A 12,813-nucleotide genomic window follows, 5' to 3' on the forward strand; every position below is an offset into this window, starting at 1 on the left:
TAGCTGCTGATTTTAATATTGATATCACATGTGATAGTAGCCACGCGTCAAGTTTCACTGACTTAGTAAAGAAATATGGTTTCAAATTGAATTTCTTTGAACCCACCAGAGACAATGTCAATCAGCAACATGCATTGACAATCATCATCATCATCTTGGACAGCTTACAGCCACTGGCTGGGTCTGTCGGGAACACAAGCCTCTCCATCGTGTTCTGTGCATTGACAAAGTTCTAACTAATTATGTATATGAAGATGTGTATAAATTTTGTCTAGATCTAGGTATTTCAGATCATTGTGCATTGTTCATTGAGCTGCCACAGACAGACAGACAGGAACATTTCACATGTGAGAACCCATATGAGCAGGAATTTTAGCAAATAAAACTTGCTAACATTTAGTGAGAAGCTAAGAGATAAAAACATGGCCTTTTGATTATTGTAACTCAAGTGACAAAAACTTTGAGAAATACCTAAACAGTTTTCTTGGAGACTTTGATGAAACATTTCTATCTAGATTCTGCAGCAGTAAAATAACAAATACAGTTAAGTGGATTACCCAGGGCATAAAAATTTCCAGTGTAAGGAAAAGGCAACTGCACAGAGAACTAAAATATAATAAAGATATTGATTTCATTAAATATGTTAGACTATATAAAACCATATTTAAAAGAGTTGTCAAGGCAGCAAAACAACTGGCAAATAACAGGCTAATTTTAAATCATAAAAATAAGACAAAGGCTATGTGGTCTGTCATTAAATCTGAGTTTGGTGTTAAAGCCTGTAACCAAGAAATTTCAGAAGTTGACATTGAAGGAAATACTATTGTAATACAGCTCAAATACCAGAGTACCTTAATGAATTTATTATAAATGTAGCAAAGTCTGATGTAGATGTAAGAGATTATCACAACAAAGTAAATCCCTTTGGCCCAGGCAAAAACTATTAAAACTTTACAAAATTCTCAAAAGTTTCTGTAGAGGATGTAGAAAATGCTATTCAAACATTAAGAAAAAAAAATCTGCAGGTTGGGATGGAATACCCACCAAAGTTATTAAAGTGGTACACAATAGAATTGCAAACCCACTAGCTCAGTAATAAATCAATGTTTTGAAGAGGGCTGTTTCCCAAAGGTACTGAAATATGCTGAAGTCAAACCAATCTTCAAGAAGGGATCAAGAGAGATCATGGGAAATTATTGTCCTATCTCCGTTCTCCCAGTCCTATCTAAAATATCTGAAAAACTTGCTGTTGCACAAATCCAAAACTTCATTGCAAAATATTCTGTTATTCTAAACAATCAATTTGGTTTTCAGCAGGGTAAAAACACCATTGATGCAGTAAGCAGTTTCATTGAGAAAATAAGCACATCATTAGACAAGAGAAATAAGGTGGCAGGAATTTTCTGCGACCTCACAAAGGCATTTGATTCCGTAAACCATGCATTGCTTGTTTACAAACTTGAAAAGTATGGCATTAGCAGCAGTGCCCTACAATGGTTTAACTCCTACTTATCCAACATAAAGCAAAGAGTTAGCATTTCATCAAATGGCACATATTATTTTTCTGACTGGTAAAAAATATCTCAGGCTGTTCCACAAGGATCCATATTAGGCCCAATCCTATTTATCTTTTATGTAAATGACTTACCATTAAATATCAGCTCCCCATCAGTTCTGTTCGCAGATGATACTTCTGTCTTAGTTGAAGATCAGGACTCGGAAAAAATTCCCACATTTGTCATCAGTACCCTCAGTACCTTAGAAACTTGGTTTCAGCTAAATGGGTCGAATCTAAACATATCTAAGACTCACATGATGCAGTTCAGAACCAAACAGTCAAAATGTGAGCAGATTAACATTGTACATAACAACCAAGGTATGGAAGAAGTTGACTCAGTCAAATTCTTAGGTTTAAATGTAGATAAAAATTTGAGCTGGCAGGCACACATTGAATACCTGGCAAACAAACTGAGGAGCTTTGCATTTGCAATGCAAATTTGTCAACGGCAAATGACACAACGCGACAAACATAGTGTGGATACTAAAAATACAGAAAAAAATCATACGAAATATGTGCACTGCAAATCACAAAGCATCATGTCGACCATTATTTAGAAAACTTAAAATATTAACTCTGCCGTCCTTATACATATATGAGATTATTATATTTTTGTACACCAGACATGAATTATTTGTGGGAAACGATTTTGTCCATTCACATGATACCAGAAACAAAGAAAACTTCATGCTCCCCACCCACTGCCTCAGACCGTATGCCCACGGACCTCAATACATGGGAATGAAAATTTGTAATAAATTAAAAGGGAACAAGTTGATGCAGATGAATTTAGGTTCACTTAAAAGAAAACTATATGAGGCACTGACACTGAAGTGTTATTACTCAGTGGATGAATTCATGCAGGACAAACTGGAAATTTGAGCTGGGTACAATGTGTTATCTTTTAGTGCTATTATTTATTATAGTGCTATTATTTATTAATGTAAAAATCATTGTAATTGTTTTATAAATTTCTGACATGTCTCCTGTACACAAACCAAATGGATTGCAAATGTACGTCATGAGATGAATAAAACACAATTCGCAATTCACTTAGTCTTCCTTTATGATTTTTACTCTCAATTTCCCTATAATACTAAACTGGTGATCCCTTGATGTGTCAGAACATGTCCTATCAACCCATCCCTTCTTCTAGTCATGTCACGCCACAAATTTCTTTTCTCCTCAATTTTTATATTTTCAAATGAAGAACACTAACAAAAACGGCCTTGCTGTGCTGGTACTGCGAACGGCTGAAAGCAAGGGGAAACTACATCTGTAATTTTTCCCAAGGGCACGCAGCTTTACTGTATAGTTAAATGATAATGGCGTCCTCTTGGGTAAAATATGCCAGAGGTAAAATAGTCCCCCATTCAGATCTCTGGGCGGGGAATACTCAGGAGGACACTGTTATCAGGAGAAAGAAAACTGGCGTTATACAGGTCAGCGCGTGGAATGTAAGATCCCTTTACTTAGCAGGTAGGTTAGAAAATTTAAAAAAGGAAATGGATAGGTTAAAGTTAGATATACTGGGAATTAGTCAAGTTCGGTGGCAGGAGGAACAAGGCAACTGGTCGGGTGAATACAGGGTTATAAACACAAAATCAAATAGGGGTAATGCAGGAGTAGGTTTAATAATGAATAGGAAAATAGGAATGCGGGTAAGCTACTACAAACAGCATACTGAACGCACTATTGTGGCCAAGATAGATACGAAGCCCACACCTACTACAGCAGTACAAGTTTATATGCCAACTAGCTCTGCAGATGACGAAAAAATTGAAGAAATGTATGATGAGATAAAAGAAATTATTCAGATAGTGAAGGGAGACGAAAATTTAATAGTCATGGGTGACTGGAATTCGATAGTAGGAAAAGGAAGAGAAGGAAAAGTAGTATGTGAATATGGAATGGGGGTTAGGAATGAAGGAGGGAGCTACCTGGTAGAATTTTGCACAGAGCATAACTTAATCATAGCTAACACTTGGTTCAAGAATCATTAAAGAAGGTTTTATATATGGAAGAAGCCTGGAGATACTGGAAGGTGTAAGATGGATTATATAATGGTAAGACAGAGATTTAGGAAACAGGTTTTAAATTGTAAGACATTTCCAGGGCAGATGTGGACTCTGACCACAATCTATTGGTTATGAACTGTAAATTAAAACTGAAGAAACTGCAAAAAGGTGGGAATTTAAGGAGATGGGATCTGGATAAACTGACAGAACCAGAGGTTGTAGAGAGCTTCAGGGAGAGCATTAGGGAATGATTGACAAGAAGGGAGGAAAGAAATACAGTAGAAGAAGAATGGGTAGTTTTGAGAGATGAAGTAGTGAAGGCAGCAGAGGATCAAGTAGGTAAAAAGACAAGGGCTAGTAGAAATCCTTGGGTAACAGAAGAGATATTGAATTTAACTGATGAAAGGCGAAAAATGCAGTAAATGAAGCAGGCAAAAAGGAATACAAACATCTCAAATATGAGATTGACAGGAAGTGAAAAATGGCTAAGTAGGGATGGCTAGAGAACAAATGTAAGGATGTAGAGGCGTGTATCACTAACGGTAAGATATATACTGCCTACAGGAAAATTAAAGAGATCTTTGGAGAAAAGAGAACCACTTGTATGAACATCAAGAGCTCAGATGGAAACCCAGTTCTAAGCAAAGAAGGGAAAGCAGAAAGGTGGAAGGAGTATATAGAGGGTCTATACAAGGGCGATGTATTTGAGGACAATATTTTGGAAATGGAAGAGGAGGTAGATGAAGATGAAATGGGAGATACGATACTGCGTGAAGAGTTTGACAGAGCACTGAAAGACCTGAGTTGAAACAAGGCCCCCGGAATAGACAGCATTCCATTAGAACTACTGACAGCCTTGGGAGAGCCAGTCCTGACAAAACTCTACCATCTGGTGAGCAAGATGTATGAGACAGGCGAAATACCCTCAGACTTAAAGAAGAATATAATAATTCCAATCCCAAAGAAACCAGGTGTTGACAGATGTGAAAATTACTGTACTATCAGTTTAATAAGCCACGCCTGCAAAATACTAACATGAATTCTTTATAGACGAATGAAAAAACTGGTAGAATCCAACCTTGGGGAAGATCAGTTTGGATTCCACAGAAATGTTGGAACACGTGAGGCAATACTGACCCTACCACTTATCTTATAAAATAGATTAAGGAAAGGCAAACCTACATTTCTAGCATTTGTAGACTTAGAGAAAGCTTTTGACAATGTTGACTGGAATACTCTCTTTCAAATGCTAAAGGTGGCAGGGGTAAAATACATGGAGCGAAAGGCTATTTACAATTTTTACAGAAACCAGATGCCAGTTATAAGAGTCGAGGGGCATGAAAGGAAAGCGGCGGTTGGGAAGGGAGTGAGACAGGGTTGTAGCCTACCCCCGATGTTATTCCATTTGTATATTGAGCAAACAGTAAAGGAAACACAAGAAAAATTCAGAGTAGGGATTAAAATCCATTGAGAAGAAATAAAAACTTTGAAATTCACTGATGACGCTGTAATTCTGTCAGAGAGAGCACAGGACCTGGAAGAGCGGCTGAACGGAATGGACAGGGTCTTGAAAGGAGGATATCAGATGAACATCAACAAAAGCAAAACAAGGATAATGGAATGTGGTCGAATTAAATTGGGTGATGCTGAGGGAATTAAATTAGGAAATGAAATGCTTAAAGTAGTAAAGGAGTTTTGCTATTTTGGAGCAAAATAACTGCTGATGGTCGAAGTAGAGAGAATATAAAATGTAGGCTGGCAATGGCAAGGAAAGTGTTTCTGAAGAAGAGAAATTTGTTAACATCAAGTATAGATTTAAGTGTCAGGAAGTCGTTTCTGAAAGTATTTGTATGGAGTGCAGCCATGTATGGAAGTGAAACGTGGATGATAAATAGTTTGGACAAGAAGAGAATAGAAGCTTTCGAAATGTGGTGCTACAGAAGAATGCTGAAGATTAGATGGGTAGATTCCATAACTAATAAGGAGGTATTGAATAGAATTGGGGAGAAGAGAAATTTGTGGCACAACTAGACTAGAAGAACGGATGGGTTGGTAGGACATATTCTGAGGCATCAAGGGATCACCAATTTAGTATTGGAGGGCAGCGTGGAGGGTAAAAATCGTAGAGGGAAACCAAGAGATGAATACACTAAGCATATTCGGAAGGATGTAGGTTGCAGTAGGTACTGGGAGATGAAGAAGCTTGAAGAGGATAGAGTAGCATGGATAGCTGCATCAAACCAGTCTCTGGACTGAAGACCACAACAACAACAATATTCATTAAAGCTATACACCACCAATTCCATAAAATTTATCCAAGAAAAATGCTCCAATTGAAACCCAAGGCAGAAGGACTCAGCTATTGCACTGAAGACACCACCATGTGGAGCTCTCACACCAGGCTCAGTTGTTATAAGAAACTAGAAGCTACACCTTTGTCACTAAGATAAAACACGTTTCCTCCTGGCCCTAATTTATACGACATTGATGCAGGTGAGTTATGACTTCTGTAAATGGATTTATATCCTTATTGTCTCTTAGAAAACCATATCAGATGTTTGGAGATACTAATTTTTTAGTGGACAGGTTTTGTTGAAACAAGCAGAATGAGTGCTCCACATTTCTGTGTTTATGCCACAACAAGCAACTCCAGACACCTATTATTTCAATTTCTGCACTTTTCTCAGATTTCACTGCAAAAACTTTCAATCTTGTGATTAACTAGCTTTATAGCACTGCACTCATCTTTCCAAGAGCTTCTAAATGCCATTACAAGTATATCATTCCATTTATTTGTTGCGTTATCTCACTTGATACAAGAGTTTAAGGAGCATTAAACATGATACAAAATTATGTGCCTCTCTACATACCATTACCGTACACATTTTTCTCATGAGGGATGTCACACACAGCTCCTGCAAATTCAGACCTGCTTATAGCAGGTCCCCCCCCCCCCCCCCCCCCCCCCACCCCCTCCCTCATTTTTTTATGATGGCGGGTTAAATGAACAAAGTGTGGCTGAAATTTTGCTTTCTGCTATAACAACTCCACAGAAACTGTTGTCATATTGAAAATAGCATACAAAGAAGACACAATGGAAAACTCAACTATAAGAGTAGTTTTATCCTTTCAAAATAACATATTGATTGACAGCAAACCACTTCGAATATGCACTAACTGCGTGAACAGAGGAAAATATTAAGAAAATTTGGAGACTTGAGCTTAAAGACCAATAACAAGCCATCGAACATACTGCAACCTTAACTAGACTGTTAGGGAGCTAGGTTCAGAAAATTTTAACAGGAGTTTTGGCAACAAGAAAGGTAGCTGCCAAATTGATGCATTGGGGAGTTCTGATTCTACCAGCAAGGAGAGAGGAAAATGGAAGCATGCTACACTTTGAAGCAACTCCCCCAGAATACTTTGCAAAGACCATTACTGTTGACAAGTGATGAGGCTAAGTTTATGATCTTCCAAGACCATCATGCTCCAGATTGGATCACAATGGTTTCAATATAAAAATATTTGTCACTGTTGTTACTAAGGCATGCCTGATATGAAGTTCTGCAAAGTCTTTTTCCAATTTTTTGGTCCACAGAGATCCAGTGGGTTTACCCTGGTTGACTACTTTGAAAATCTTGTAGGATAATCTATGGGGATCCATTCTGTACAGGTGGCAACTGAAAACAATTCATCATCTTTATCGAAGAGGTTTTTCCTGGTGTTGGTAAAGTTCATGTCTCCCATATGGTAGGACCCTTGGTTTTTCGCAGGAATTTCATTTCTTGTAACTATGGATTCGTATTGGGGTCTACTTGCTTAGTGGTAGGTAGTCTGCTGCACAGAGGGCTCATGGTCTGACTACTGTATTATAGTGTCTTGATTTGGTATTCATTGGTACATATACTGAGATGTACATTTTTCTGCAGGCATAGTATGCCTTATCTAGTTTGATTTTCATTCGTTCACCAGGTACACTTTATTGATACCAGCTGAGATCCATTTTCCAACATACTTTACCATTTTGGGTCTCCTAACGCAGAATTATGATGTAGATTCAAACAACAGAGGAATTACCGAAATTCCTCAGTTGTTTGTCATTCCAACACATCCCTACAAACATAAGGCCTTACTTAATAGATCACTATTTCTTCTCAGTAGCAGCACTTTTAGAGCATGTGAAATACATTATTATTTTTAGAACATGCGAAATACATGAATTGAAATACGATAGTTTAAAATTTGCTGCTGCAAGCCAAAAACAGTTTATTTACTACAGTATCACTTTTCTGTACTTTACATAAGAGTAAGAGTGTGTGTGTGTGTGTGTGTGTGTGTGTGTGTGTGTGTGTGTGTGTGTGAGGGGGTGTGCACACACACACACACACACATATCCATGTTTGTGCATTTACTCACATACAATATTTATAAAACAGTGATTTATTCCACAAGCTGTAAAGATGTTTATATGGAGAAATAAATAAATAATATAGAGTATAAGTACATAACAAAACTTCTAAAACTGTGTTAATGTGGAGTAATGCAAGTGTAGTTTTAACAAGTGAACATTAACAGAACATAAGGGGTTCACGAACAGCATGTCTAGAATTTTTATTACCAAATCATTTTTTAATGAAGCCATCCATGGGTTTCCTTTCACCACTTTCACAAAACTGACACTAAATGGAGGCTTTAGAAAGTATGCTGCACCAAAAGAAAATATAACAGTTGGTTGCTTTCTTACCTGGAACAACTTCCATTTGTAGGACAAGACAAGACTTGCAGATGGCCTTTTCCATTTCTCCATAATCAATAGCTTGTTCTACCATTCGTGGGAACAAGTCTGAGACTATTCCTAAAGGACAGTTAATTAAAAATGTTCTCAGACACGTATTGAAAGTATGAGATCTAATACTGCATCAAAATACTGCATTTCTTGCTTGACATATATTTTTATACAAACAATACAAAAACTTTTAACCTATGAACTATTACAATTTTCTAAAAGTTGGATATATCTAAAGCAAATAGTACATAAATAAATGGTAAATATATGTTTAAACCAGTTGGCTGCTGCAGATGAACTTGCTACATGGCATGTCGAGCACAAAGTAATTACCTGATCTGTCATGACTAACTGCTCAGAATGGGTTGTGTTTTCAACTGCAAAAAGGTGCAGACTTTTCCAAGCAGCTTGCCCTCTCCTGTGCTTGTTACATTGCCCCACAATTTTTTAATGTTTCATTCACTTTATGAGCATAATCTTGTTATTTTTGTGTTGATAAAATGGAAAGTCAAAAAAAAAATTTTTGTTATTTCTAGTTCCTATGATATTTTATTATGACGGTTTAAGAGGGAACGATATGTTTTAATTACATATCCCAACAAAATTGAAAGGCCATTTCACTTTTTTAAATAGCAGTACCATTCTAAGAGTTCTAAATTGATGGCAAAATACCTGGCAGTTGGTTGGGCCTGAAGAAAATCATGTAGTGGCTTTATGAGATCACTGACGTTTGGTTTGTCTCTAGTGAGTGAGTTCCAAAGCATCCTTACACAAAGACCATCAGTAATCCTCAAGCAATGCTTCATTGAAATGGCCCTGATACCTCTGCAATGGAACAAAAACACCCTATGCACCCTTTCTCCATGCTCTATGCTGACATCTCCACAACTAGGAGAGAAAATGTCTCTGTGTGAGTGTAAAAAATAGATTTTAAAGGACATGTTGCATTCATGTCGATGGTACTTTTGCAGAAGTACTAGCAAGAAATGACTGTAGTTTTCATCTCTTTGGTTGCCTAAAAATTCGTGAACGTTTCCCAAGTTTGCTTTTCTTTCGCATCCAAAATCTGGTACAATGCAGGACCTATACAAATTGTAAAATTTGTGGCCCAATGAAAATACCTTCCTCAACTGCTGTATCAATTAACGTAAGTAAAGTCTCTCTTTAAATACTTAAAGGCTTGCCCTTCTCCATTCAGCAACAACATTTTTCTTACCAGTGTTAAAATTTTTTGCATGCCAGTCTGCTGAAATATAATTTGATTTCCTATCACTACTGTTCCACATAAATTCTAAAGAGTTGGCATTTAATTCACACCAAATTTTCCCCTTGAGTTGAGCATATTTGATCAAATCGAAAAGGACTGCCATATTGGTGTAAGAGTACATCTTGAAAATTGCATGGCCAACAGGAATAGAAGGAAGACAGTTGTCACTGTGACATAATACAGCTTCCAAGCTGTAGTCTTCACCATAGAAGTTCTTCCTTCTCCTTCAATAAATCAGGGTCTGTGGAGGGCTTGCTGGGTTCTTCTTCTTCCACTCTTCCAACACATTTTCCACTTCAGGCTCATAAGTTTGTGGTAGAAAGGAAATTTTAAACTATCTGAATGTGAAATAGGTCGAATAGTAGATGGAAAATTAAGAAATAGAACTGTTTCTCCTTTCTTCAGTGACAAATTTACCACATCTGTGGTGGCAAGCACAAATACCAGTTACCTGTATGATTTGTAGGTTCCTGCCAAATCATATGCACAAGATTCTCATATTATAACTGAACAAGAGTTGAAACATATACAAAGTGCCCATGATTTATCCTAGTCCCCTACATTCACAACAAAATAATACTGATAAGCTGTCTTCACCATAGGTGTCTGAATGCATTTCTGTAAAAAAAATATTATTTCACCACCTATACAACAAAAATTATACACTGAATTTACATCATTTTTTGGCTTACAAATTATAGAGTGCAGCGATCAGTCATCCTTTTTTAGATTTTATTATGCAAATCCAGATTTCAGCTAGTAGCTAGCCATTCTCAATGCACTATTTTCTATTCTCAATGCATCTATTCTCAATGCATCAGTCCCTGTTGTTTGGGTGTCAGTCACAGTTCTTTGAAGTGTTCATATTTGTATTTGTTAATTAAATTTCTTGTGACTATACATCTACACATCATCACACTCTTCTTCTTAGAATACAATTTACTTAAAAAGCAACTCAAAAGTGCAGCACAGAAAACGTAAAAGGAATGTATTTTTTTACTGGCTGTTTTCAGTTCTGTTTTATACATTTCTAAAAGTTCTCCAACCCGAGACAGATGAAACACCACTATTAACATGTTTCATTCAGTTACACTGAGCAGAAAGTATGAGAAATTAAAATACACAGGTTTAAAATATCAAGTATGAACCCACTCTAACATTTCATAGTAGTATGCACTGCCTCAGTAGCATGCCAGAGAGATCAATTGACTCACACGCAAACTTTTAAACAACAAAAAACTGCATTTTATTCATTATTTCACCAGTCACGCAGTCAGCACTTTCAATGAAAAGACATTTCTATGGGATTGTATGAGTATAGTTTGATTGACAAGCAATGTACTGCATAACTGAAATTGGATTTCTCCTTCTTTCAGTTTCTCCTGTAGTTTTTCTCCCATTGCTATAAACATGCAAATAGTTTGAGGTTTTGAAGCCTGAGAAATGAGTTTGGGCAAGATCATACCAGTTGTTGACGTAGCAGTTATCTGTCCACCCCAAATAAGGAACTATCAGTGTCAATACAACATTGTTACTTTCTCCTATACATGGTGTAAATGATTACTGTTTACAATGTACCATGGTGTTATAGGGGAAGTAGAGACAATTTGGTATAGGACACTTGTGATCTATGAATGCAAATTGGCCAACATAATCATTTAAGCTACAATGCCTGTGCACCATGCAAGATTAAAAATACCCTACCACACTTTCCACATCTACATCTATACTCTGCAAAATACTGTGAAGGAGATAGCAAAGAGTACGTCCTACTTTAATGGTTATTGGGCTTCTTCCCGTTCCATTCACATATGGAGAACAGGAAAAATGATTCTTTCAATGCTTCTGTGTCTGCTATAATTAAACTAATCTTTTCCTAACAATCCCTATGGGAGTGATATATAGTGGGTTGTAGTATACCTCCAGTCACCATTTAAAGCCAGAATGCAAAGGTTCTCAGATACTGCTACCAGTCACAAAATATGTTGACAACTAAGTTATTTATTTAGGAACGTGTTTTGAAGTGACACCTCATCATCAGACTATATTGGCATTACAAAAGCATTTAACATATGTGTATATAGCTATTAAAGCTTCTTTACATGACTGTTGTGGTCATCCTGCGGAGAGAAAGAGTAGTTCTTGAAAATTTGTAAGTGGGCTTTCTCAGGATAGTTTACACCCATATTCCACAGTTTGCCAGTTTAGTTTCTTCAGGATCTCTGTGACACTCTTCCACAGGCCAGACAAACCTGTAACCATTCGTGCTGCCTTTCTCTTTATATGTTCAATAACCCCTGTTAGTGCTATTTGGTATGGGTCCCACACAATTCAACAATATTCTATAAAGGGTGACACAAATGATTTGTAAGCAGTCTCCTTTGTAGAATGTCTGCATTTCTACCAATAAAATGAAGTCTGCCACCTGATTTACCCACAACTGAGCCTATGTGATCATTCTATTACATTTCTCTACAAAGTGTTACACCCAGATATTTGTATGAGGTGACAGTGACTCACTTATAGTCATAGGATACTACTTTTTTTTTAATTTTTGAAATGCACTCTTTTACATTTCTGAAGATCAAGATCCCAATCTTCGCACTACTTTGAAATCTTAATGTCTGGCTGAAAGTTTATGCAGCTTCTTTCAGGGAGTACTCCCTTACACACACATCAAAAAAAATTTTTGCATCACCTCAGTTCCAAGAGTTCTGGAAACTGTACAGAAAACTGGAATAGAGATCAACATAACCATCATTACCACCCTTTTTATTGCTCATGAAAACCGCACATTGCATGTTGTACCAACATACAGCGAGAACTTCAGAGGTGGTGGTCCAGATTGCTCTACACACTGGTACCTCTAATACCCAGTAACATGTCCTCTTGCACTAATGCATGCCTGTATTCGTCATGGCATACTATCCACAAGTTTATCAAGGCACTATTGGTCCAGATTGTCCCACTCTCAATGGCAATTCGGTGTAGATCCCTCAGAGGGGTTGGTGGGTCACATCGCCCATAAACCAGGTTGTATACGTGGATGAGGAGAAAAAATTCCCGGATTTTTCCCAGATTTCCCGGTTAAAAATACACTTTCTCCCGGATGAAAATACACTTTTTCCATGTTAAGTAACAGTATACTTTTCCTCGGAACGGTAACACTTATCAATCCTTTCAA

The 12,813-nt window shown here is 37.1% G+C and overlaps 1 protein-coding gene across 1 annotated transcript in view; it reads right to left on the bottom strand.

The window, feature by feature from the left end:
* The window catches only part of LOC124620075 (dynein axonemal heavy chain 1-like), an 804,068-nt gene that overhangs the window by 568,278 nt on the left and 222,977 nt on the right, over positions 1-12,813 (bottom strand). The window contains exon 19 of the mRNA XM_047146741.1: positions 8,321-8,431. Coding sequence (XP_047002697.1) covers positions 8,321-8,431 — 111 coding nt within the window. The remainder of the gene's footprint in view (positions 1-8,320; positions 8,432-12,813) is intronic.

This window comes from Schistocerca americana, chromosome 6, assembly GCF_021461395.2.
Source record: "Schistocerca americana isolate TAMUIC-IGC-003095 chromosome 6, iqSchAmer2.1, whole genome shotgun sequence".
NCBI classification, from domain to species: domain Eukaryota; kingdom Metazoa; phylum Arthropoda; class Insecta; order Orthoptera; family Acrididae; genus Schistocerca; species Schistocerca americana.